The sequence below is a fragment of the Pelecanus crispus genome, chromosome 4, assembly GCF_030463565.1.
Source record: "Pelecanus crispus isolate bPelCri1 chromosome 4, bPelCri1.pri, whole genome shotgun sequence".
NCBI lineage: Eukaryota > Metazoa > Chordata > Aves > Pelecaniformes > Pelecanidae > Pelecanus > Pelecanus crispus.
The window spans coordinates 85,799,971-85,827,929 of record NC_134646.1 but is presented as its reverse complement, the minus strand read 5'-3'; the positions used below and the strand labels follow the sequence as shown (position 1 = coordinate 85,827,929).

General features: G+C 46.4%; 1 protein-coding gene across 1 annotated transcript in view; it reads right to left on the bottom strand.

Annotated features, from left to right (window-relative positions):
- SFXN5 (sideroflexin 5) overlaps window positions 1-27,959 on the bottom strand; it is a 106,699-nt gene that overhangs the window by 21,843 nt on the left and 56,897 nt on the right. The window contains 3 exon segments of the mRNA XM_075709044.1: window positions 9,379-9,464; window positions 12,010-12,125; window positions 16,840-16,930. Of these exon segments, the coding sequence (XP_075565159.1) occupies window positions 9,379-9,464; window positions 12,010-12,125; window positions 16,840-16,930 (293 nt within the window).

Genomic DNA, 27,959 nt, shown 5'->3' with positions numbered 1-27,959 from the left:
GACCCATTAAGTGACCCTTCTGATGCAATTAACACCAAATGACAGGGACAACATTTAGCTGGTAGAAGGTGGCATGTTGAGTATATTCCAGGATATAGGACCTCAGATGATTTACAAATGTTAAGCGGAAAAATGTAATTCTTGAGGGCTTTGTTCTGGAGCTATTTACACCAAAAGGACACCTGCCATTCAACCTATTTTCTACTAATCTGAAAGAACTGGGAGTATAAACCAGCAACTTGATAGTGAGTTTTGTTTGAATATTCAGCGCATATCAGCAATGTAGAGTCGGCAGATTCGCTGACAGCTATGGCCGTAGTCCCAACGTGCACCTCTCCTCTGTCCACCCTGATCTTGAGGCTGCCGATGCCTCACGGTGTCCTGCAATCAAACATGGGCAAAGATCTGCTAGTTAATGCCTTTCTGCTGGGGTGATAACACAGGAGCTCTCTTTTGGTCAAGGGAGGTACAGTCAGATTACACGAACCGCTAAACATCACTGTGGTTACCGTCACCGGGGTTTTAAAAAGCATTTCTAATCCAACGCGCACCATTCACGAGGTGCCCACCAAAAACAAGGCAAGCAACCCTTCCCACATCGGGGCATGCCGCTAGCCGGCTCCAGCCCACGCACAAGTGATTTTGCAGGCGCATCTCCCCGTGCAGCCCGTGCCTGCAGCCAATGCAAGATAACAGATTACCTCAACCCCCGTCTACTCCACGTTTACTGCAGGCTACAAACACGCACCTGATGAATTATAACAGAGCAGCTGATGTGTGGGAACTTGTTACCCTGCTGTACGTTGTCTGTGTGTCTGAACATTCAGACTCTTCGCCCTTTGCTAGCAATGCTTGCTGAAAGCTGTCTTCATCTTGAGAAGGTTTGGGGGAAGTGGGGAAGGAAAACAAGATCCAGAGCCTTAACTCCTCCAATATCTCAGCTCCTCACTAATAAGCTATCGAGACGGAGTTGATCCTATCAATTTGTGCTGTGAAAGCCAAGCTTCTGTTCTCCAATATTTAGCTACTTCATTTTGCATAGAACACAATCTAACCTAAAAGACTCCTGCAGAAGTCCACAAGGATTTTGTCCGAGTCAGGAAAGCAGGTTACCTTGCTCCACGCTCTTTAACAAATACAACGTTCAAGAATTGTCATCAATAAGCTGTGATAAGTAGTCCCCGGGATGCAGAGGGGCAACTCCTGGAACTGATTTATTCTCCTGCTTAAGCTGTCGTGATCCATGAGAGCCCTCACTGAGAAAATCATATGGCCAGCATCCTTCAAGCCCCCCTGGAGTGCAGTTTAGAACCAAGACATCGCTGCTTATACCACCCCTGACATCTTAATTTGGAAGCTGCACCCTCTTTAATTACTGCCCTGTTGGGGATCTTATAATCACCCCAGTAAAAACTCAACCAATTTAAAATGATCCCCAGTACAGCCCCCAGGTGTGATTTCCAGGAGTGCTTCCAACTCAGGCCAGTTCAAATTACAATGGCTAACCTCCTAATTAAGAAGAGTTATGGCTTGATTTAAAAAGGAGAGGGGACTAATTAACACATGTAGTGTAATGTCTTAATTGGGATTCAGATTCTAAAATTTGTGTGGTTCAGAATAAATGGCTCATAATTAGTTGAGAGGTCCACTTTTCTTCTGTCCCTAGGATCTTTGCTCTCGACACAGATCTCAGAAGGGTATTAAGTTAAATATTGCACGCTGCATTTTGTTAGCTGTCAAATGCAATCAAAACCCCTTTTTTCACCCATTAGCCCCCCCATCGGAAGGGAATGATTAGATGTTTCCAAAGGGTTTAATTGCAGAGTATTATAGCAGATTAAAAATAAGTAATATTAATATCCGTTTGTTGAAGAGTGAATTAGTTTACAACACTGGCCTGCGTGCTCTGCTGAGGGGTTTGATCAGGGAAGCAGAGATCCCCCTGGCAGCCCAACATTGCCGTCGGCATCTTCTGAAGCAGACTGCTATATTCACGAGAGCAAATATCATCTCACCCTATCAGCAATTCTGCAGAAGTACTTGAAGCTATTTTCGCACGAGAGCAGTAGTTTTACAGGCTGTCACCGTGTACGCAGGACAGGACTGGCCAGGCTCTGCTGAACCAAACCTTGGCGCTCAGATTAGACAACGCGGGATTGAAAAGTTTGCACCAAGAGAAGGTCTCACATGGGGAATCTGCAGGAAGACAGTAAGATGTATGTTTTATTGTTCCCAAGTTTAGAAGCCAAATTTTTGGCACCAGCGGTCTGCCTCGCTAGCATAAGTGATCCATCTTTATCCATCGACCTTTGGATGGCAAAGAACATGCATTTTTGCAAGAATTCCCTCCTCTTCTCTCTTTCTTCATCTTTTTTTTTTAAAAGATTTGTTTCTTTACCCCGCTTCAAACCTCCCTAATGCCTATTCTTTCTGCAATTTGCCTTCATAAAATTTGCCTAGCAGATACTGAAAAGGCAGCAACATGCTGGGGAGCTTCTGGCTCACTGATCCGAGGTAGCGCTTACTCTTAACGGCTATACCTCAACCAGCTAGACCTTACGGATAACATTTCAATATGCATGAGTGTGCATGTACGTAGGTACATCCACAGACACACGCATACTTGTACAGACAGTACATCTGCTCCGCAGAGACAGTGTGTTGTAGATCTTGTAAATACACCTTCATTCAACTTTCATCACATTGTTCATTAGTGGTTTAAATTTTGCATAATTTGGCAGCTGCCTCTGGCGTTTTTCAAGAGGTACTGTAATTTATTCCATATGGAAGTCAGTTGCTGTACTAAAAAGGAGTTATCAGGTTCAGTGAACCAGAGCTGTATTTGTCTAGAAGGAGGTGTCAGATGCTAAACTAAATATGACAGGAGTTAACCAAAGTCTCCCAGCTGACAGATTCTGTGGGGTTTCTGTAGTGTTTGGTATAAACAGGTTCAAAGCTAATAGATACATTGCAAGAAGCCGAGGATGCCGGCGGGGTAAGAAAAGCGCCGGAGGCTGAAGCTCTGGGTATCCCGAGGCATCCCCGGCTCCTCAGAGCCCAGGGTTCACAACACCCCTCCGATGTGCAAACAAACTTTGGGGTGGTTGTCCTACGCCAGACCCCAGTTCTGGTGAGGCACCGTACGACGTCTCTGCTTCAGAGAGCCCGTCAAGTCTCTCTGCTATCTGCACAGGGTGTTTCTGAGCTTTCCTCACTCATTTTGGGACATTTGGGGAATGCTGAGCTCTTCTAGTGACCGGTAGCTCTGTCTGCCGTCCTGTCCAGCCAGGCCACTGCTGTCCTCCTCAACCAGTGTCTCCTGCTCTTCGCTGTAGCCCCAGTGCCCCCTCCAGAGGACACGGCAGATGCAAACAGAGAGAGGCTGGGGGATTTTTGTGCTTGATTGACGTAATTATAGGAGCAGTTTCAGTGTTTACTCTGGAAACAGCCACAGCAGTTTAAGGTGTCACTGCTGGCAGCTGTTTAGTTTAAACAAACTTCAGCGAGGGTTTAGCCGGACGGAGAGACTTTGCAGTTCAGAGGAGGAAGAGCATCTGTAGGAAACGTCCTGCACACACCATCAGAAGGAGAATATCTTCAGCAAAACCCATGAACAGGAGGTCCAGGAGGGCCTCCTACCTCACACACGTTTCTGCAGTGAAAAACGTGGTTTAAGCTGAAAAAAACAACCTTCCAGCATGACAAAACCATGGGCTGAGTGCTGGCTATCGATCAAGAGAATACATTCTTCATGGTTAGACTGACTTAGCTAAGCCAGAGCCGCTCTCTAATGTTGATCCAGCCTGGGAATGCCCTAATTTTACAAGCTTTACAGGAAAACAGCCACGACAGCTGCTGCGTGAGGATGCTGACATGCTGCCGCAGCTCTGCCACAAGATCAGGATGGTGTGGAGATGAAGAAAGAGTAGAACCACTCCTCTTTCATGGACACAACTATTCTGCTCCCCGCTCCTCTCTTGGCTCTTGCCCACTGCCAACAGTTCCAGCTTTCTCTCTCCTCCATACACACTGCACAGTCGGCTCTAGGGCTTCCTCTTGTCTAGCCTGGAATTCATGAGCTCTTGGAGCCCATCCTCAGACCTTCTGCTGCACTTCAGACCCCCTGAGGTTGCTTGTACTGTGAGGCAGAGAAGAAGCTTTAGGATAAGGAGATAAGAAGAGCTTACGTTCTTCAATCTCTACTGCCAGCTCTTAGCTCAACATGTCCACAGCAGACATTGCAGGTGGACTGAGCTTCTCCACCACTTGTCCAGACCACATGAACCAAGTACCACTGGATTTGGGCTCTCCCACCACAGAGCTCAGCCTACGGGGGCACCTGAGGTTGCACTTACACACACACACCTGGATGGTCTACATGTAGACCAGCTGCGTGATGGGCTTCAACTCTGCAAGGAATTGGAAGCTGGACAACGACTACTGAAGAAGTCTTGGATGATGGCTGGGAGAAACCTGCACCATTCCCCAAATTTCATCATAACTACCAGACAAAAGGATTCACAGAAGCATCTGAATAGAGGGAAACATCTGAGGGATGAGAAGTCCAACTTCATGCAGTAGATGCAGTTGTCCCCACAACTCTGTGACATGGAGGTACTAATGAAGTTTTCACTGTCTGGTCCAAAGTCAGCGACATCCCATACATGAATCGTCTTTGTCTCATAGACAATGTGAAACCAATATTTTTCCGTATTAAAGTTGCCAACGTCGATATTATTTATAAAACTTAAATGAGAATACATCTGCACAAAATAACTGACACCGTGTTCCCCGCATGGCATATGTAGTCTCAAAATAAACATTGATTCTATATGTTAACTGCTTCAACAGAGCGTCCAAGCAGCAGGAAATGCATGAAACATGGGGAAAGAATGGCGCGCTGCGGAGCTCAGCAGTGGGAGGTAACATTGAATTACTTGGAGAGCAGAGAAGGCGGCCCTGGGAGTTAAAATACACAGCAGGCAAAGAGACGAGAGAAGCCAAGAGAGCTGAAAAAAATGGCACAAGAGACGAGAGAGGCAGCTGGGGGAGTTAAAACATGCAGATGGAGAGATGGCTGAGAGAGAGGAAAGACCTGGATCCAAGTGGAAAGACGACGACCAGGAACTGGCCACTTAAAATAAACTTTTTGAATACCGAGATGAAAACGAGGGAATGGGTTTTCTATGAATCCAGAAAGCGCTGCTGGGAGCACGTAGCTTGCTCCTGGCATGGTGCAACTCCCACCCAACTGCAGCACTGTCACCCACTTCCACCCGGACTTCAAGGCAAGGCAGGAGAATCGCTCTCCTCCTTCGCCACAACCCCAAATGCAAATGACTTAGTAGAGGATCCAGATTGCGACTTCTGATTCCAGATCTCCAGCCTCCAAATAATAAGCCGTCACTCTCGTCTTTCTCATTTATAGATACTGTAAGGATTTCTATAAATAAATTGATAGTGCATGCCTTGAGATGACTCCCATTAAAAACGCCCTAGTCTAACCAAAATTCTACTAAATTAAAAAAGTTAAACTTTTCACCAAATGCTCCAAGTTTTTTTTTTCCAAAATGAAGTTTCACCTCTGACTGTGTCCTTCGATAACCTCTTTAAAAAAATCTGTGAATCGACACCTGGACTGCGAATCCCTCGGCTATGGAAAGGGATGCTCTCCATGTCAGGTGGACGCTTCCATGTCCTACAGCAATACCACCTCTCGCTGCGTGGCCAAACCGCTCCCTATCCCTGCTGCTTCTCCCTCACAGGCTTCCAGGAATCCAAAGATATTTGATGGAAAACGAAACAGTAGGCACAAAGCTCTAAGTAGAATTTAGGCAGGCAAAATCAGTGCCCAGATATTTTTATATCTACAGAGTTTCATCTGGGGGTGGTGGGGACGAAAGTATTCTCTTGCAAACCTGAATTTGGTCTTTCTGTTAGTTCAAATGACGACTTTTTGAAGGCAACCTCCTGTTGTCTTCAAATGTCTCCTACATTTGCTTGACAGATAAAATTAGTTTCGATAAGTCTTGCACAGAGCACAGGTGCATTTAGTAAAACTCATTGCATCAGTACAAGAAGTTACAATGCCCCTAAGTGTGAAGCAAATTTTGCTACTAGTTTTATTCAAGCTTGTGGATTCTTAGCAAGACCCGTGATGGTCCTCAGCGTTTCCTGTCGACAACAATCATTTATAGAGCAGATTTCTAGAAAATTTGAATTTTTGCACATGAAGTTAATTTTCTTCACAGTAGCTAGTGCAGGGCTCTGTTTTGGCTTTGTGCTGGAAACAGTGTTGATAACACAGGATGTTTTCGTTACTGCTGAGCAGGGCTTACACAGAGCCAAGGCCTTTTCTGCTCCTCACCCCACCCCACCAGCGAGCAGGCTGGGGGTGCACAAGAAGTTGGGAGGGGACACAGCTGGGACAGCTGATCCCAACTGACCAAAGGGACATCCCACACCGTACGGCACCATGCTCAGCACATAGAGCTGGGGGAAGAAGAAGGAAGGGGGGGACGTTGGGAGCGATGGCGTTTGTCTTCCCAAGTCACCATTACGCGTGATGGAGCCCTGCTTTCCTGGAGATGGCTGAGCACCTGCCTGCCCATGGGAAGCACTGGAATTCCTTGATTTGCTTTGCTTGTGTGTGCGGCTTTTGCTTTACCTATTAAACTGTCTTTATCTCAACCCACGAGTTTTCTCACTTTTACCCTCTGATTCTCTCCCCCATCCCACCGGGGGGGAGCGGGCGAGCGGCTGTGTGGTGCTCAGTTGCCGGCTGGGGTTAAACCACGACAGTCCTTTTTGGCACCCAGTGTGGGTCTTGAAGGGTTTGAGATAACAACAGATTTGACTGGAATGCGCTAGATCGAATTTATAGCTGCTATTGCTGTTTAGCTATTAATCGGCAGGCTCCTGGGCTTGCCACGGGGCTTGCTTGCCTGACCGTATATTCGAGTCCAGTGCTCGTTAGTGGCTGCTTTTTGCTTTCGCTGCTTGCTGTAGTGCTGATCGTCTCACTCTGCTGAGCCGGGGAACATTCTGATAACAGCAATGGCCATAGGCTGGAACTCCGGTGTGACCTCCAGTCGAAGGGACTGCGACCTGTGGATGAGTCCACGCAGGTCCATCTCGAAGCATCTGCAGCCATGCTTATGTCTGTGCCGCAGCGAGTGTACCTCTGAAAGGACTGTGGCCCAAGGATAAGTCCACGCTGGAGCAGGTACACCTCAGAGCATCTGTGGCTGCACATGAGGCCATGCTGGAGCACCTCAAAGCGTGCGGCCATGGATAAGCCCATGACAGAGCAGGTACGCTGCCGGCCAGGGTTACACCACGACAATGTCAATAACCAGAATAGCAAAGATCCTCTGAATTCTACGGATAAAATAGTTTGTCCTCTGGGGTGATCCTTCCTGGACGAGCTAATTGCCAAGGTATGGTTAGACTGGAACCAGTGCCCGTGTTAAGCCAGCGGTAACGCACGCAGCCACGTCGGTGCAAAGCCTCAGCGCGACAGAAAGGCGAAAAGAAAGAGCTCTGTGGTAAGAACATCACATATCGGTGGCATTTCTGAAGTGTCTGGCATGTGGACAGATGAAAACAGAAGTCCTCTCGACTGACAACAGCACAGCAGCTTTGATGGGATTATAAAGGCTAGAATCACGCATCTGAATTTGAAGCAGGGAAGCTGCCAAGATGCTGGGGTACAAAGATAAGTGACAATCCCTGTTCCTCTTACACACAATTTTGAGCAAGCCCAGAGTAAGGTACTCCAGAGTAAGGTACTCCAGAGTAAGACATGGTCACCCCTGAGCACCTCTCCTGCAGGTAGATCATGGGCTGGGGGACTGCGTGGGTGACACAGGGTCTTGAAGCAGGAAAGAGGCTGCAGAGCTTTTGTCAAGGAGGAGCATGAAGTGAAAACCAAATGCTTTGCACAGAATTAGGGGGACTGGAATCTACCCCTTGTCCTTGTGTGTCTCCAGCAGCTGTCTCCAAACAGTGGCTTGCAGAAAGTGTTACCAAGACTATGCCCTGCCGCAGGGAACCACCACGGTCCCTTTGAAAAAGAGAGGAAAACAGTATATTTTGGCCAAAAAGGGCTGAAAGAACTTACTTTACAGTCCCCAAAACAGAGTTTGTTGCCCTGTTTCTCCCCACACCCAGGCCATGGGAGGAATCGGTCTTGGTGAGAGCCTCTAGGTGCTAGAGGCGTACCAGACTATATCTATATTCTTAAATTTAGATGGTAAAAATCAGACTCCAAATTTACAGAAGCAGCTGCGACCCTTCCGTTAAGAAGAGAAAATTGCCCAGGGGTGTTTCTACAAGGGTAAACAAGGCTAACCAAAGCTATGGGTCAATCCCTAATCGTACTAATTGCTATTTACTTTGTCAGTGGAGTGCTTTAGAGCAGCCGTTATCAACAGATTTGTTTAAAGAGTGCTTCCAGCCTGGCTGTCCAGACAAAGGTAGCAAGCCCTTTAGCACCTCCATCTTTCAATGCACTAATCAGTCTCCAGAGGTTGGCAAGGTGAACCCCAGGGCTCATTCACACCGAATGAGCCGCTCATGGGTGTCCTAAGGAGCCACAGGCACCCAACAGCTCCAAAGAGGCTCACAGCATCTCTAGGCAGAAGAAAAAGCGGAGGTGCTGGAAAGCAAGGCGGGAGAATGGCCAATGGATGGGGCAGTTTGGGGTTTTTTTTTTGCTATTAAGAGCTTTGACAGGAGATAATTAGACCCAAAATAATAACCCTGCCCTTTCCTGCTCACTCTCCTAGCACTGATGCTCCATGGACGTATCTGCCAGGAGAGATTCTGGCTTAAACAGTGATGGAAAGCAAATTTCTGCAGAATATGCAAAGCATATATTCTTCTGGGGAAGTCCAAGCCACAGAACATTATTGAAAGAAAGTACAAGTGAGTTCAAAGAGGGCAAAAGCAAGGCCAAGGTGGTCTGGATGTGCCGTGTGGTCAGCAAATCCCTACATTCCCTATTGCTGGCCGAATAAAAGCAGAGACCTTCAGTCTGACCCTATGTGGCAGCTCTTAATGTTTGCTAAATGGAGGACTGAAAACTTACGGACGCTTTTCCACTGAATTCAGAGAGTTTTGGCTCACCCTGACCCTACAGAATAAGGTTATTGAAACTGCTGGGGTCTCAGAAAGATGATTTAAAATAACCACATCAATGTAACACTTGAACAGCCTACAACAATGGTCAAAAATGCTGCAACATGAAAATTTTAATAAGCAAAAAAAGTCTTTGATGGACCGACAGTAAGAAATAGCAATGAATAACACCTCCTGAGCATCTTTTCTCCCTTCCCCTTGAAAAGCCCCCCCCCCTTCGTATTACCCCACACTTACTTTTCCAGTATGGACATAATAATTGGAGGTAGAACCAGTATAGGCATTGGCAGGACCACTCTAGTCAGGGCTGTTTCTAGCAGTGCCTGAAAAGGAAAAACAAACAAACAAAACCCAAGACACTTAAAACAAATCTCAGGAAGTACCTGCGCCGAGCAATCAAGGCGTGGGCACAGAAATGGTTTGGCTGGCCTTTCTTCTGTTGCAAATGTGAATGAACGTATCAACACACACTTTCAACTTTGCTATCAGCTGTTTGTATACAACCTATTCTTGCTCCGTTGCTACAAACAACGGGCTGGAGCCCGTGCTTGGTCACATATCCAGCGGAATACACAGAGACGCCTAATAGCTCCCTGATTTCACTTTATAGAATCATCAAATCGTTTAGGTTGGAAAAGACCTTTAAGATCATCCAGTCCAACCATTAACCTCACACTACCAACTCCACCGCTAAACCAGTTAAGGGTAGAGTAGCAATTTCATGTTTCCTGGCTTGGTGGCTGGATTATTTATAATGAAAGTAAAAACTAGGAATCATTAAGGTTGGAAAGATCTCTAAGATCATCAGTCCAACCATCAACCCAACACCCCCATGCCCACTAAACCATGTCCCAAAGTGCCACGTCTGCCCATTTTTTGAACCCCTCCAGGGATGGGGACTCCACCACCTCTCTGGGCAGCCTGGTGCAACGCTTGACTACCCTTTCCATGAAGAAATTTTTCCTAATATCCAATCTAAACCTCCCCTGGCGCAGCTTGAGCCCATTTCCTCTTGTCCTATCGTTATCTACTTGGGAGACCAAGTTATCTACTTACGTGACCAAAAGCACTCAAACATCTTGTCATATTCCTACACAAGCATGTTAGTGCTGTCTGGGGGAAGAAAAAGAGGCAAAACAGCTGCCTGGAGGATGCTGTAAGGTGAAATATCTCAGTGTGGGTTGAGCAGCAGCTTCAACCCTTCCTCCCTTAACTGAATATCAATTTCAGTGATGTGCTGGGGGAACGCAGTACCTTACTTCCTGCTCCAAGACTTGCTTTTGGTTTTTAATCACTGGTGGTTTATTGCGAAGCATCATAACACACAGGGCTCTCCTCTCCCAGGAAGACACCCAACTGCGGAGCTACGGTTGTCCCTCCACTGGTGCTTTCTCCCTGGCAAGATTCACCAGGAAGCAGCAAACAGAACAGCTTGGCGGCATGATACACATAAATTACCCTGAGATGAGGCCTAGAGAAGATCATGGGCGCTCTAGCAAGGTGTTTAAGCACCACTGTGTCTTCATTTACCTCTTCCAAGCACTTTTGCCAGCACCTACCTGGGATGCTCCAAGCAACTGCGACCACTTGTGGGGCTTTGGCACACCTAGGCAGAGGATACTTATAGATTTTGGATGGAAATACTGAAACTTATGCATACAGACAGGTCTGGGAGTACTCATTCCTTCCAAACAGGAGAAGGCCTCAGAGTGGTGCAGATGTGTTACACTAAGGATCTGCCAAATTTCGCATGACAAAACCCCATACTAAGCTATTCAGGAAGAAGCATCAGGATTAGATGGCAGCTGAGCAGAAGTTCTCAGAAGTCCCAAATTGAATGTTTAAACTCCATCTAAATCACATTTACAGTACCTTCACTTTTCATATTTATTTTCTACGTTTCCCTCGACCATTAGGATGGAGAGAGGAAGCTGGGTCCTGAAGCCAGTTAATGTAAGTGAGGAAAACTGGCTCAAATAAGTATCTCCGAGCCCTTCAACAGATTGTTTTAAGCTCCCTGTTAAACAACAATATGGAGATGTATTAGAGATCTCCCATTTCTTGCCGAGGACTGTAAATCTGTACATTAATTGCTGTCTATGAAGTGCCTTAAGAGCCTTGGACAGAAGGAGCGAGAGAAATGCCAAGCATTATTATTAACTCCTCTGCCTGGGCGTGTGCTTCGGTACATGCTTTACATTTCAGATTAAAGCCCACTTGGAAACAACGTGCCTCAGACAATCAGATGATGCTCAGAAGACAAAACTATGTAAGAAGGGAAGGAAAGGGAGTAATTGCAGGCAGATGGCAGAGAATAGAAGGTTATGGGGGGGAAACAAACCAGGTGTTAGGACGAGGATAAAGACATCTGGCTACCCTGACAAAGCTTTGGCTGGCAATTGTTAATGCAGCTTTGACATGGCAAGGGTTAAAAAGCTCCTCAGCTCAAAAATGAAGTCTTCCTCATTTAGAAAAAGGTGTAAGTTATCTTTGCTTCGTATTCAACATGAACTGCTTACAAGTTCCCACAAAGAAATCCTAAGGCTGTGAATGGATCAGAGTAGCACAGGATCTTCCTGATGTCAGTCTGCGCCCTTCCAAACCAGCAAGGTCAGCCACCGAACCTGCCTGCGTGACACGAGCCCGCGTCCGCCAGCCCACTCGGTTTTGTGGCTACGCAACCGCACGCGTGGGTACAAAGCAGGCATTAAATTTTGCCGCTTCGTTCTTCCTGCATGATGGGTAAAGCTCATCTATTTCTAGCTCTTTCAAGTCATCAATTCCTACGGCCATGGGATTCGCTGAGCCCGAAGGCCAGTTGTGTTCAACCTCACCCGAGCGTTCGCCAGGAACATCACAGGTACATACGTGTTTTGCAGCAATTCTGGAAGACCCGACAATGTTTCCGTTATTGTCCAAAACATCAATTCCTTCTTCCAGCTCTGTGTGCCTCATCAGGACAACATTGCAGATATTGGCACTAGCTGAGGATGAGAAAAGCATGATGATTAGCAACGCAGCCCTGGTCAATACCAAATGGCAGGCTTCTGTTTGCCGTGACAGCCCTTCAGCTTCGCTTGTATCAATCTGCCAAGAAGTTTCTGCAAGTCAAGGAGCCACTCTTATACCGAGACAGAGATGTGATTCTTAAGAGGAGAATAATAATCAAGATAATTTTCTTTTACTTGCAAAAGGATCTGCTGCCACAATCAGAAACGCATTGAGGCAAAGAAACACCAGTATTTCCAGATGTTGGTGTTCGGACCTGCTCCCAGCTCCCACAGTGATTCTTCACCTGACATTTTGATCTACTAAGTCAAACATGTCCTTGCACTGGGCTACCAGTTGGTCTTGGCCAACCAGGCACGGCTGATTGACAGCTGCCTCTTCCGACGGTACATCCCAGAGCTGGTTTTAACCCCCCCTTACTAAGCCAGCAGACAAACTCTTCTTAATGGATTTTAGCAGGTATAGTGGAAATATACTGCAAGGGATTTCACTGAGCTATGAAGGACAGCTTAGATCTGAGCTCTTAAAGAGGACAGAATTATTATTTTTAATCAAGTAAGACAAGGTTGTGTTGTTTCCATGGACACGTATCCCATTAATAGGGGTCCTGTTCACTATTTGCCCGTATTTCACATGTTTTAGTGGAAAAATGGCTCTGTGGACTTATTTTCTATTAGACACCTGCTTGTTTGCTTAAACAATATTTTTCTGACCTGCGACACAAACCAGCAGTGCTTTGGAGGACTCTGGTTCCCAGCATTCACGTGTCCCAAATATCAGCCCTGCATTTGCAGCAGAGGCAGATGCAGCTCTGGGATGCTTTCTGACCACCCCCACCCTTGCCCAGCCTGTGGCTTTTGTAGCCTTTTCAAGGTGACCCCAAATTCCGCTCCTCGAGTCACGTGTCACAGTTGGGGTTGAGGAACATCCTTCCAAGATGCAGCTCCTCTCCAGGGCCCAGGCACTTCTTAAATTTTTCCAAAGAAAAGCTGCTAATTCCTATAAAAGTTTTGGTTTTGATAAACTGGCATTTTCCAGCAAATCCCACCACCACCACCACATTTTGTTGCAAACTTTCCAACCAGAACTAACACAAACCTACTGTTGCTGCAAGTATCACTGCTTCCAAAAATGTGTTTCTGAACTGCTTGATGGGTTAATATTCGCTAATTAATCTCAATTCATGTCATATAACAAATGTCTAATTTTTTGAGGGTGGTGGGTGGGTGAGCCCTATACGAATGCAGCTCTCTGCAATCAAGGATGATTTGTGGTGACAAATGCTCCTTACACTCGAGAATAAGAGGAACATACACACACGCACACTCTGTCTCTCTCTTTAATATTCAAACTACCGGACCACTCTTCCCATCTATCAAAATATCTGTGTTACCAACCCTTCAGCTCCCTAATCCAAGTTAAAAAAGAAAACAGGCATTTCATTTAAAGCAAGTTTAGGCCCTCTTCTTTTTTTTTTTTTTAACACTCACATGCCCCGTCCTTCTAGCTTTCAGTCAAGACTGAACATATGAAAACACGCCAGCAGAGATGCTCTGGCCAAGCCAGGATGCACAGGCACAAGGCTCTTGCGAGACTCACGATGGCGTGTCCAGACCTGAAGCTCCCACCACAGACAGATGCTTCTCCAAGTCTCTGGATCCTATTAGGGTTTCATTGTCCGGGTCCCAAATTCAAAACCTGATTCCAGCCTGTTTGTCTGAGACAAGCAACTGTCGTAGTTGCTTCCGTTCTCTTGCAGTAAAACACTGAGAAAGCAGAAAAAGCTGCTAATTATGGGTAAACTTGGATTTTATGGAAGTCTCAAACACAGGGGGGAATGAGAAATAAATAAATATATATGTAGACAATTTGCTTTTCAGAATTTGGAAAAAAAAACCCATGATAATGTAGCCTGGAAACTACTTCTGTGAAAACACTTAGTGACATATTAGAAAGTGGGTTCAGACACAAAAGCAACCCACCACCCTACTTCTATATGTGTATAAATATCCTTTCTAAACCAGCATGCTCTCCGCATGCTGAATACACCCTTGTGCACCACCTAAACACATTTAACAATTTTAACCCCACCCACAAAAAAAAAAAAAGCCCAAGGAGAAGAAAACCTTCCTCCTCCTCACCTCCCTTCTCTTCAACGGGTATCTTTCTACCAGCTTTAAATTCCTTCAGGTCAGGTTTGGGATGCCACCTCTGGGGGGTTTTTTGGAGGTTTCTGTGGGGTTTTTTTTAGCCACATACATCTCCAAGGTAAAGCGCACCATCACCAGTGACAGCCCTTACCTTCGTGACAGCTATTCGCAACCAGTGCTTGGGAAGAAGTGGGTAAACTGGGTTCTTCACAATAACCCTGGGCATTGATGTCCTTCACCACCTACATCTCCAAGAAAGGGTCAAGCCCATTCTTGTTCAAACTCGGGAATCGCAGCTCTCCAGAACACAGCACGGACACACTCCTTCCCTTCTCCTGCATTGAAAACCTTCATGGAGAACAACTTCACCACCCAGACGTTGCTCCAGGGTGGCCAACAGCAAGCACGAACTTCTCTTGCATCAAGCCAGACACTGGGTATGCAGAGCCTTGGCCATTTCCATGAGTTCTTCCACCCAGGATGGTTTGCTGGATGCTTTGCCCTGGGGCTGGGGAGGATTTTTTGGACAGCCTGTGATTTTCAGCTACTATCAATCACCTTTGGCAGAGGGTAAGCGTGCAGTCCAACCTCCCGGCAGCCTGCTCCAGTGCCACTGGCCGCAACGTGGGGATCAGAGCAATTGGAGCCTGCACCAGCTACCTGGGTACATTCATGACTGGCCACAGTCTGCCTTATCACCAGTGAGGTCTGGAGTCCCCTGCAGATCCATCCCCATGCCCTGCACTCATCTTGGGGTCCCATGGTGAAAGTGGCTTTCAAGGAGGAACCACTTATGTTAAAAATGCCCTATAGGCAGCACTTCTGCGGATATGGTGTAGTTTGTCGGGCAAAGACAACTGTTACCTGACCCAGAGAAGACAGACACAACATGTGGAGCATCTCTGAGGGCCGTTAAGACCTGTAGACCAGTTTTCCCAGTGCCTACCCCAGCTTCCCAAGGCTTCACAAGACTCTTTAGTCACATTCCTGCTGGGACTCTGGCTGTCTTTCACCTGAGCAGTATCTGCACTTCCCCAAGTCTCCACTCTCATGATCCCTTGGGATGAGACACCATAAAGCTTTGATGCATACCTCCAGTTTTCCAGCTGCTATCGACCGGCGCAGCTCAGCCAAGGTCGGTGAGAGAGGGAGGCAAAGAAGGGCCAGGGGAAAACTGCTTAATAGTAATGGAGCAAGAGCTTTACACCAGCGTCTGGCTTTTCATATAGAAAAGGTGAAATTCTGCCCTTTCGCTGGGAGCTGGTGGTTCAAAAGCAATGGGAAGATGCTTCTTAATTAAACAGTTTGTCCAGGTTTGCAAACCAATAACTTGCAGCTTTCAAAACCACAAAACAGCAATTAGTGGGAGGATTCCTGATGTCCTGGCACATAACGAAGCATGACAGTACACAAATAAAATAAGAACTAGAGAATTAATTATGGGCTAAACAATTTAATTATGGGTCCTCAATCAAGTCTGAAACAAGCGTAACCTCTTTCTCCTTACACCTTGGTATGAAAATAGATCAACCTGGCAGCAAAGACTTCCCACGTGCATCTCTGACTCAAACCCAGCCTTGGAGCTGCCTTCCAGGTCTTGCGTTCACCTCTGGTGCCCTCCTGGTTATAAAAATCAAAAGAAAGCTGAAACCCTCTAAAAATATATTCCAGGAAAGTTCCAGGAAAACAATAACATCCACAGATTCCCTATATAGAAGCAAAGCACTAAAAAAAACCAAAAAGACTGAGTGCAACCTACAGACTACAATCCCTGTTACCCCCTGCTCTGCAGACAAGGCAAGCAACTGTTTTTCTGGCAGAAAAAAATTAAAAAAGCCCCAACAACCTGGGGCCTTTATAAATAAACAAGCTTATATTAAAAATTACCCTTACGCCACTGGCAATTTCTTCACAGCTAAAATAACTCATCATTTGCTGAACGTTGTAACCATGGGCTTCAGCAAAGGCTGAGTCCAGCGCGTCCCTTCCCTCAAACACCGAGCAGTTAGCTGATAAACTGCAGAAGGGTTTATTTTGTGCTCCAACAAGCCAGCAGCAGCCTTAATTCTTCACACCCTTTGGTCTTTTTTTAATCAGTGGCTCCTAGAAATCTGTATATTCAGAGTAGGAGCACTTCATTGCATTTTTATTGTAAAAAAAACCCCTAATGCTACTGCTTCCTTGAAGACTTGGTTTGACATGATTCAAACCAGATCTTGCAAATTAAATGCTCTCAAATTTGGACGGTCGAGGACCAGTCAACGCCAATCTTTTTAAAACTGCTTAAGAGTAGAAAGAGCAGCTTGATAAAGCCTCGTGAGCTGCCTCCGCCAGCAGCTTTGCATCATTTGCCTGCTGAAATGCTGCTTTGCACCATCCTGTCGCTGTCTGCACTGACTCAGGGGCCCACACTGAGGGGACACGGCAGTGACGGCGTAAAGCAGGAAGGCAGGAGTTAGGCGTCCATCCCTGTGGCTTTTAGCCACTGGTAGGTTTACAGCCAACACTTGGAATATAGAGAAAAGGCATTATTTCTTACCGACAGCAGGGAATGGCACAAACCTCTGGATCAAGAGACGAGTGGCGGGGGTAAACTTGTTTGCTCTCTGAACCAGAACATTAAGGCCCACCTTTGAATAGAGAAAAAAAAAAAAAAAACCAACAAAACAAAAAACAGAAAAGCAGAAACATTTAGCTACAAGAAGTAGGGCAGATGCCACAGATTGCAGACAGCAGCAGAGCTCTTCAGGGGGACAGACTGGGGACTCTTCCCATGCAGAAGCATTTGATAACTAACCCCCTCCGCTACACTGCAGGGTTCAGCTGTGCTGGGTTCAACCCTTTATTCAATGAAGGGCTGAATCCAACCACTGGGTTTAAAGGAAGGGCTGAACCAAACCGTTGGGTTTAAAGGAAGGGTTGAACCCAACCATTGGGTTTAAAGGAAGGGTTGAACCCAACCATTGGGTTTAAATGAAGGGTTGAACCCAACCGTTGGACTGAACCCAACCGTTGCGTTTAAAGGAAGGGTTGAACCCAACCGTTGGGCTGAACGCAACCATTGGATTTCAACCCTTTCCAGCCAAAAGACAGGCTAGAAACCACCGCAAGGCCATTTGGTCCTTCTGGAAATGCCCCTAGCTGCATTTTTACCCAGCTCACTGGCATGTTCCCCATCCTGTACAAAATCATTAGGGCTGGGAGTCATCACCCGGCTAGGAAAAAGCCAAGTATCAGTGGTGGTGGCTGGCTCAACACAATTCATTCCTCTTGCCAGGGTCTGTGCAAACTACACCACCCCACTCCATCGCAAACATTTGGGCCATAAAGGAGCTATTAATAGAAACAAGAAATAGCAGGCAGTTTATTATAACCATGGATCATTTTTTTTGTTGCCTCCTCCAACACTTGAATAATGCAGAGCTCTCCACAGTTTTGCAGGGATCTAAGTCATTGCGTATGTTAATATAAACAGCACAGAGGAGAGCTGCTGCCTCGTCAGCCTCAGCATGGTTGGATAGTAGTGATAGTCGGAGAATTTCCATCAAAATTTGTTTCAAGCAGAACTGGGGTTATTAATTAAACAAACCTATTTGCAGGGAATTACTTCTGTCTTCAAATTACTCTCCCCTACAATATTTCTCTTTTTCATCCAAAAAAACCCAAATGCGCAAACAAAACCCAACAGCCCCAAACCGGGAATTTTAGGCCGAAAATGGAAGTCTTTAGCAATGCTTGGCCAAAAAGTTTTCAGCCAAAAATGCAGCAAAATTAAAAAAAAAAAAAAAAAACAGCCAAAGCCAAAAACCTGCCAGCAAATAGTGATTTGGGGGCTTTTTAAAAAAAAAAAAAAGAAAAGAAAAGAAAAGCATGGGAGAACATATTTTGCAAGCTGCTACATTATACATGCATCCGCAGTGCATCTCGTCTTTTTGGAGGCTGAGAGGAAGATGTTGAGAAGCACAACTGCTGGGTAAGCCCTGCATAAGTAGAGCACTGGTTTGCAAAACCCAGGGAGCGTTTCCAGAGCCCCATGAGGCTTTCACCAAGACCCCAAGCAGGAACCTTTCCTCCTCTCCTCAGCCACCGTGACTCTAGCACTGAGCCCAAGAGAACCACGGTGGTTCTTCTTAGTCTGGGCAAGAATGAAGGTTTTGTCTTAATCTTCTTCCCCCTCAAAAATGACTGAATGATTTTTTTTTTTTTTAAACATTTTCCAAGTGCTGGGATGCGTATTTGCAAAATCTGAATGCTTCCAGAAACTGTAAAGCAGTCTAAAACGTGTGGATTTAAGAGTAAAAGTAAGAGTCTTAAGGCTGGCTTTGCTGGTACTGCCCCATGGATTCAGTTATTTATAGCCTGGATAAAGTTCATCTGTGTAGATGACAAATTTTGTTGGGTTTGCAGCCTCTGCTTGTAGGTTTGATGGAAGGATTTGACTGTGAAGTGGAAGAGCAGCAGCTTTTGAAACAGAAAAGATGAGTCTGGGAGAGACACCGCTGTGAGGCTAGTGGTAATAAAAGCATTTTACTTTCAGATTCAATTTGATGCTGCAGATGAACTCGCTCCTCCACTTACAGCAACCACCCCGCTGTGAATATCAAATTAAATGTTGCTATAGATTTAAATCCAATCTCCCAAATTCCCAACACGAGGACTAGATTTAGGAAACTAATGAGGGTTTGTTTTTTACAGTTTTGAAATTGCTTTAGCCAATCTGTGAACTCTTTCCCGCAGGTCACGAAGTGGGATGAGGGTAAACAGGTCAAGGAGAGCGTCCAACAAGAAGCAGGTACTCCTCAATCTCAGACCACCCTGAGCAAAAGGGCCATCAACAAGGAGAGCTTAATGAGTTGAATTCCTAGGGGCTGGCCAAAGAACATCGACTATCGAGGCAAATTCATCACTAAGAAAACAACCGCAGGAGCATTGCTATTATCATCGCCCTGCCTACAGCCTGAATCACAGATCTGGGATCTACAACGCTGGTGCTGTACAAACACGTAAGAGAGTCAGGTGGGCTTCATCACACCAATCGTGGTAGAATCATAGAATCGTTTAGGTTAGAAAAGACCTTTAAGCTCATCGAGTCCAACCGTTAACCGAACACAGCCAAGTCCACCACTAAACCACATCCCTAAGCGCCACATCTACACGTCTTTTAAATACCTGCAGGGATGATGACTCAACCGCTTCCCTGGGCAGCCTGTTCCAGCGCTTGATAACCCATTCCGTGGAGAAATTTTTCCTAATTTTCAGTCTAAACCTCACCTGGCGCAACCTGAGGCTTCTTCCTCTCGTCCTATGGGCTCCCTTTGCAGCCCAGCGCAGAGAAATGAGCCTTTTTAAGGGTTTTTATTCTCCTCTCAAGACAGACATTTCTGGGTGCTCACGGGAAATGTCCCCAGCAGTGCCCACTCATCCCTGCTGACTATCAAAGGAGCCCAGGAGCTCAGATGAAGATATCTACGCTGGTGATGCCTCAACTCAGGCAAGACAAGTGCTCCTCCTTGCAGCTGGGAGCTCTGGCCATGGATTCACAGCACCGGTTTCAGCGCAGTGCTGGTTTGGAATATTCCTGCACTGTGACCCAGATTAGGGGACAAATCCAACTTTTTCAAATCGCCTATTTTTTTCAGGTTTCTTTCTCCAGAGCACTTCCTCAGCCTGGCTGACAGAGCATCCCGACAAGCCGGGGGAAGCTGGACATGGGGGGATACATTACACCACGACTGCTGCTAACATCCCGCAACACGAAACCGGGGCTGAGGGGCTGAACTCTGTCAACAGGAGAGCAACCCTACTCAGGGCTCTACTACGCCTCGGGCAGCATTCTGCCCTTCCTCCCTCTTCTTCAAGTGCCGAGAATTCCTGCTATTTATTCTGCTACCGGTTTTGTTTCCAGCATCAACAACATTATCTCAGCAGAAGGACAGAGTTTGCGGTGTTGCCGTACTTGAAGCCGCACCATCAGACACTGTCACAGAGTGACCGTGTAATAATAAACCAAGATCTCTGTTTCCTTTTCCTTCTTGTCTCAAAAAGTTCTGACCTCATGTCCACCAAGACATGAATTTTAAAAGGACAGGAAGTTTGGAAAAAAAATACCTGCTTTTTTTTTTTTATTTATTTTTCCTTTATGACTATTAAGATTTTTGAAGCCTGAAGGATGGCTTTTGAATGCCTGAAGTTGGCAACAACCAAGCTATTTGATAAAGGTCTAACCCTACACCTCTTAAACTAGTTCTAGAGCAGTAAACGCCTCAGCAGTTCAAGAAGTTATTTCACTTAATTTTGAGAGGGAATTTTTATAAAATAAAGGAATATGAAGAGTCCAGCAAGCAAGGTGGACATCGGTTGGTAGATGATGCCACCTAAACGTCGCTGAGCAGCTCTCTAGACTTCATTAACTGCGTTGGCGAGATCTCCGCTGATTTAAGGGATTCAACTTTCCCAGGATTCAGTAGCATTGGGGCAACCCTGTCCACTGCAGTTGGAGCTGGCTGCTCCAAGTGACCTAGCAAGTCAACTTAGAAGGAGGGACTGGTTCCAAAGCAGCTTATCCTTCAGCCCTCAAATCACCAGATTGCTGAATTAGAACACTAATTGGATCTGATGAGTCCCATACAGCTGAACTGAAGAAAAGAGCATTAGGAGAAGGGAAGAAAAAAAATCATTCATTAGGGCTGAGAGGTGAAGATGGAGGCAGAGAGATGGAAAACTGGGCTGTTTACCAACTGGAGCTTTACCAAGTCAAGGAGAACAGCATGGAGGAGTATAAGGGAAGGGAAGGGAAAGCAATAACAATCCGAGTGGAGAAGGAAGAGGAGCAAGAGTAAGGAATGTAGGAAACTTGAGTCACACCCAAGATGACTGCAGAAGGGATGAGCCACAGCTGGATGCTTCAATGGAAGCAAATGGTGTAGCCTTGAAAAAGAAGCAAGATTGCAGGAGAGGTATGAGCAGGAAAAGAGGGGATTAATGCTGATAATCAGACAAACTTGATTTGGCAGATGATGGAGAAAGGAGGACGGTGGGGGCCCATGCCCGAGACAAGAGGTTGTTGTTTCAACATCGAGTTTTCCATGCATCTGGATCCTGCACAGAGGCAACACCGCACCTGCGTGCCGTGGGGCTGGGCTGGGGCAGAAGGAAAGGGCACGGATGAGAACAAATTTGCTGGAAACAAAGACACACCGGTGAAACAAGAGAGGAAATGCTGCAGAGAAGCACAAGGAGTTTGGAAGGCAGCATTCAGCGAGGGCTCAGCAGTTGCCATGTACTCCTGAGCCCAGAGGCAGGGTGATGGGCACCGAGTGCCTCCCCGGAGCACACCACGTCTCCTCCACTACACCAAAGGCTCGAGGCTGTGCCTTTGGGAAATGGCTGCTCCAGCTCCAACAATTTAAGGGCTCGATGGAGGCATCGCTGGGCTGGGTTTCCAGTCGGAGTGATCATACCACTCTCCTCTGGTGTCTTCTGGTATCTGGACTTGGTATCTGTGAACCATTAGAGGAGGTGCAGGAACGGGAGCTCTTGAGCACAGGCATCCAGATTTTAGAGCTGGCCACCGCTTCATTTAAAAAACTTTAAGCAGCAAACAGAAGTTTATCACCAGTTCCCCCAATCCACTGTGATTTTCCTCCTGCTCCTGGCTCCCCGCAATAGTTCACCTCCGAGGAGGCGCCCGGCCATGCTTCATCCCCTCCCAGCCCTTGCCCTACTTTGCACCGACTTCCTCCAGCTTCTAAGTGTTTCTTGACCGCCCTAAGCGGCGGATGGTCCCGAGGGCAGTGGGTGGCCTCCTGCGCCGTCTCACAAGCTGATTACGGGCATCACACCAAATTCGCAGGCTGTCAATGCAGCCGCTCCACACGGCTCACAAACAATTATCACGAAGAAGGAGCTGGGATTAGAAAAATCCACAGGGGCGCCTCCACCTAGAGAGGAGAGTGAAAAATTGCATCCGTGTGTGTGTGTGCGCGTGAGTTAAGCGTGTGATGGGAGCGGGGAAGGAGGAACAACCCACGGCCGGCGGCACCGACAAGATGGGAAGGAGCAGGGTTGCTGCCCCGGAGCGCTGCATGCAAGGATGTTCTCCCTGCCCCCAGTTGTACACAGTTGAGACTGAAAACTCGGTCCAACAAGCTCCTGCCCTTCCTGAACATGGGGGGAAAAAAAAATATCAAGATCCTATTTTTTTATTGCTCATGAATTTTATAAGTGTAATGAGCCAGCCCAACTCTAATTCATCTAATTAAAGTTCTTGGATTCTCCTTCTAGCTTTGGTTAGACACCTCAGGCATTGCCTGGCTTTATTTTGAAGGACAGAGCTGTAAATGTAACTTTTTATTATTCTCACTCCCCAGCATCAGAAGATTTTTAAACCTGCATATTGGAGCCAACGTATATCTTGTAAATGGCATCAGGGATACAGTTCGCCGGGCTGTGGGAGTCAGGGCTGCAAGGGCAGGTATTGCTGCGACACAACCATTACAACGCTAATATTATTTTTACAGCGATAATCTGAGGCTTGAACAGCCCTCGCCTCTCAGCTTCCTTAGGAGAAGAAAAATAAGATCTTTCTGCTGAAATCCCATGTGGTCATGAGAAAGTCTTGGGCTGTAAGGGCTGTTTTCAAGACAAAGCACATTTTGATTTTGCAAAATGCTAACTTTTTTTTTGGGGGGGGAGAATCCAGCTTGTTTAAAACTATCATTTTTACAATGTCCATTTGTCCAGAAGCAGCTTCTGCTTTAATCTGATCTCTCAGATCCACACTGGGCTTTGCTGATTGGAGTCTACACAATTCTTTTTTTTTTTTTTTCTGATACAGCTAAACTTAAAGTTTAGGAGTTATAATTCTTGTGTGACTAGTTCCGACTGCGGCTGACATTCCTGCATGAATTATATCTATGAACCCTGTGGGAATACAACCAAAAATCTCAAAGACAAATGACTGTTTCAAGAAATCAGAAGCTCTGCAGAAACCCTGCAGTAACTACAGGAGTCCCCAGAAAGCTGTATTTTCTTGGAAATAACATCACCAGGGCTTCTGTACAGAAGAAAGTTGCCCCAGGATGACTTACTAAGACACCTGCGTCAGAGAGGAGTGATTTCCCACTGTGAGAGCAGGAATTTGAGTCCTGGAGCATCTAGGTTTGAGGTTCTGCTCTGAAGAGCTTCCTACATCGGTCCCGACACCAAGTCGCGTAGTTTCTGTCTCCGTTTCCCAACCATGCAACAGAGCTGGGAGCCCAGCCCAACCTCCCAGGGGCACCCCAAAGATCTGCAGGGGCTCCCATGCAGCGTGCTGGAGGCTACTGCAGCACAGCCGCTACTCCGTAGCGAGAGCTCTGCCCTTTGCTCCTGTCCAAGTGATCTAGCTGCATTTAACTTCAGCAGATCATTGCCGGTTTCTCCTTTGAACGCCTGTTGCGGGCTCGTGGAGGCACTAGCCTTCAGTGGGCAGGTAGGCAGGAGCGGCTGGAAGGACTAACCTCCACCTTGGCTCCGCTGGTTGCAACCACAGACTCACCTAAGCCATCTTTTTCTTTGCCCAAAGCCAAGGAGCACTAGCACGCTCCATTTCTGCACAGCCACTGTAGGGACAAGCGGGGTGACAAGCAGCTGAAGGCAGGCCACATCTCCAACCACTGCAGCGGTTCGCTGGATGAAAACATGTCTGAACCCACAAACCAAGATCAAGGGTGTCAGGGGTCCTAAAACTGTTTTATATAAAACTCTACTAGCAGGAATGCTTTTTTCCCCTTGCCTTTTTCCAAGGGAAAAAAGTATCATCGGATACCTCAGCAAACCAGCTTAGATCATTAAAACTGTCTTGTTTCCCTCCAGCTTTAGCCTAGTTTGTTTTTATACATATTCAAGTTTAACCTCATATACTTTCACAGTTTGTGAAAGCACCAGGTGCACACCATACAGTAAGCCAGAGCGTTACTAAACCATCCTGGCACTGCTTCCCTACCTCCACTGGCTTGTCCAGAGACAGGATTTAGGGTCAGGAAGCAAGGAGGCACTTTTAAAATGAAAAGACCTGGATCTGCCTGTGAAGAGATGCTTTAAGCACCCTCCCATACACCACGACCAGCAGTGACTCCAAGGTGAGTCATTAGTAGCTGACCGCACCAGAGTTATTAATGGCATTAATCGCCTGATTGTTTTTTTTTAACCCAAGGTTACCCAGTAAGGTAAACCAAAAGGAAATGGGCAGGTACATTTTAAGTGCACAGATCACTGCAAAATTTACAGCCTGGCCGGCAGTCATGGTTACACGACATTGCATCTCTATCTTGATACGAAAGAAGACAAAACACCTACTTTTGTCAGAATTTAGCTCAGGTTGCTAAGTGAGAACAATGTATATTTATTTGCCTCTGTACTGACAAGACCATAAATCCCAAACTTGCACTGAATAAAAACCTTCTGAGAAGTTACAAACCCTGGTATATTTGAAAGGGGAAGGAGGGAGCCTGGCTACGTTATTAATTGGGGAAAACCCCACCATCCCTCTGCTTACGGGGTGCCTGGTCTCACGCACGTGTTTTTGTTTCCCCTTTCATCGGGGAGAATCGAACGCACATGTTTTTGTTTCCCCTTTCATTGGGGAGAATCGAACGCCTATCACAAGGGGGAAGCTCAGTGCCATCGTGCCGAGGCAGTCACAATAGATGTTCCCTGGTTAAGTTACATACGCCTATATAGGTAAAACACGCTCTGTCTGTCTGCCAGGCTTGCTGCGGTCTAATCAGAGCCCATCCTGGCAAGAGGGGAGGCCAATGCCAGCAGTACCGACGTACATGGCACCTCCAGGGTACATGGAGTGGACAACAGATGGACAACGAGCTCATGACCTGGGCACCAAGCTGAGCGACAATACACTGCTTACTGGGAGACGTCAGACGTGGCCAAATGTGGCCAAACGATACTGGCAGAAGAGCGAAACCCCTTGGAGAGTCTGCATGGGGTCTTCAGTATCACAAGGAGCAAGATTTGGAGCTGGTCTTGGCTGAACCTGCAGCTGTGATGGTGGAAATTAAAAACCTGATGTATGAAGCTCTGATCCAAAGGCTACGGAAACCAACGGCGATAACACCACTGCTGTCAAATGCTTCAAGGAGGGCGTACGGAGAAACCCAACGGCTCACCACCATGGGCTGCAGGCAGCCCCGGGGCTAACACCGCCGGTCTCCAGTCTGCTGGTCTTTATTTTGAAGGACAGAGCTGTAAATGTAACTTCTTACTATTCACACTCCCCAGCATCAGATTTTTAAACCTGCTCACAGCCCTCGTCTGGATCTGGTTTAATTTGCAGGCATTTAATTGCAGCCACAAGAATCACTTCTGGCCTCAAATGGAAGCTGCAGTCTAAGGCCATAGTACTGAAGAGCTGAATCAAAAGGGATCAGCAATACAGTAGCAGATTGAGTTTGGACCTGAAACTAAGAAACCTACACATAAAATATGTATAAAACAGTTATTAACAATAAAATTGGTCTTGATTACATAGCTTTTTTAACCTTTTAAAAGCGTGACAAAATTAGCAGAGAGCAAGACTGTATGTGTGTGTCTGCTGGAAAGGGTTTCTGTGTAATTACAAGCCCTCCAATCAGTATAGTTCTTGGCGCCAGAATATTTGGGGGAAAAAAAAAAAAACACTCAAACATTTAAAATATGCTTGGTCTTTCTCAAGTCTTTTTACTACTCCCTGCCTTTGTTTGCCTTGCTTAGGAAAACCAGCTGGTATTAATTGCGCTTCGTACACCACCATCATGAACAGCAGCCAGATATCAGAAAATAAGGCCTAATAACAGGAATCCACTCGATTGTTTTTAAAAAAAAAAAAAATTAACCATTACCGCTCAGCGTTCGGAAAAGCAGTAAAATGAGAGAAATCAAAAGAAAAGGCAGGAAGGAGGCTGGTGTATGAGGAATGTGAGAAACTACAATCACAGAAGGAGAAACAGAAATCTAGGTTACTTAACGGTAATCAGACTCCTCTAAACATATTGTCCGCCGCAAGCGAAGCTGGGAGATGTCGCACACTCGTGCGGAGCAGGTAGCCCAGGGCTCGGCACGTGCCCGGGGGCAGAGGCGGTGCAGAAGTGTCACATAAGAAGTCAGAGATGGAAGGGAGCTGTTATCTCAGCCTTTTCACCTCTTTTCCCAGTCTTAAAATTATCCCTTCTGATGTCTTTTCTAGCCTTACTTCAAGTGATTGCTTCACCTGAGTACTGCACGGGAGAAGAGAGAAAATTCTGGACCTGGCATAGCTTTCCTTGCCTGAAGGTATGCTGTGAACTGTGTTGAACTGGGAGTAGGTGGGGGGAAAAAAAAGGAAGATTGGGAAAAAAAAATTGAAATTCTGAAAAATGTTGAAAAAAAGAATACTGATTCCTCAAAAACCTCATCCTGAAGGGCTGCAAACCAGGAGTCCCAGACGCAGCGCTGGATCTAAGGGAGAAGTGTCGCCTCTCTCTCTGACAGCAATTCCTCTCCCTCTAAAATGGGAAAAGAATCAGGTTATTTGCAAAGATTTGCTAAGACTTCTAGTTTAATTGCAAGAAGTGTAAAGCCAAAATCTGCTCTTCTGTACGCGCGAGAAAGCAATTTGTTTGTCCCTCTCGTTAGATAAAGACACGGAGGGTGAAGACGATGGGAAGCACAATCACAAGTCAACCGATTTGTCATTTCATGAGCCTTCTCCCCGCGTCGCTTGCCAACTGCAAACATGGAAGGGGCTTGCTTTAATTAATACTGGGTCTCAGCAGACCACTGGAGGCAGTGGCACTTGTTTTCAGGTCATCTGGTCCTAATAGGCTCACACTGGGAGGTGATTTGCTGCTAACTGACAGCAGAGATCAGTTAATGAGGGCTGAGGCCTTACAACCCAACGTAATAAACCTCAGGGCTATTTCTATAGTATTTGTCATCATCATTTAACAAAAAAAAAAAAAAAACCACAAAAAAAACCCCTGCTTGAGGAGATGCTGGTTATTAATCCAGATATTTACAATATAAAAATCACTCCCTGCTCTGCAGGATTTTCTCTAGGCTGCTCTGCGTCGGGAATTGAGCACGCAGTAAGTGGTGCTGCGGCGTATCAGGACACGAGCTATTCTGCGGTCACACCCACATCGGTAGCATCCCCAACGGCTCGTCTACACGGGGACATTGGTGCACAGTGACTTCATCTCATTTTTTCACACCCTAAGTGCCACAGGACGCTCCGCTCTGGCAGCGGACCTCCTTCCAACATCAGGAAGGTGAAAGGATCCATGAAGGCTGCCACCCTTCCTTGCTCCCCCAACTGCATCGATGGATCTAAGGAAAGCTCCTGCCTCCCTGTAACAATGTTCTGACTCTCAGAGCACCAGAGCTGTAAAACCACTGCTATTACAGAGCTCGCGGTACCCTTCACACACGCTAAGGGCATCCTAATGGAAGCCCAGTCCAGTGGGGACATCATGGTACTTGCACAAGAAGGCAGAAACACCCTCTTGGCATCTGCACCACTGAAGGAAGATTTCCTCTTGCACAGGCTTGAAATGCTGTTAACTACAGAATACCGTGGCATCATCTTTGCTCACGGTGCTTTTAAAACTGTCCCTGTAATGGACAGCCAAGGTGTGCAAAGTAACC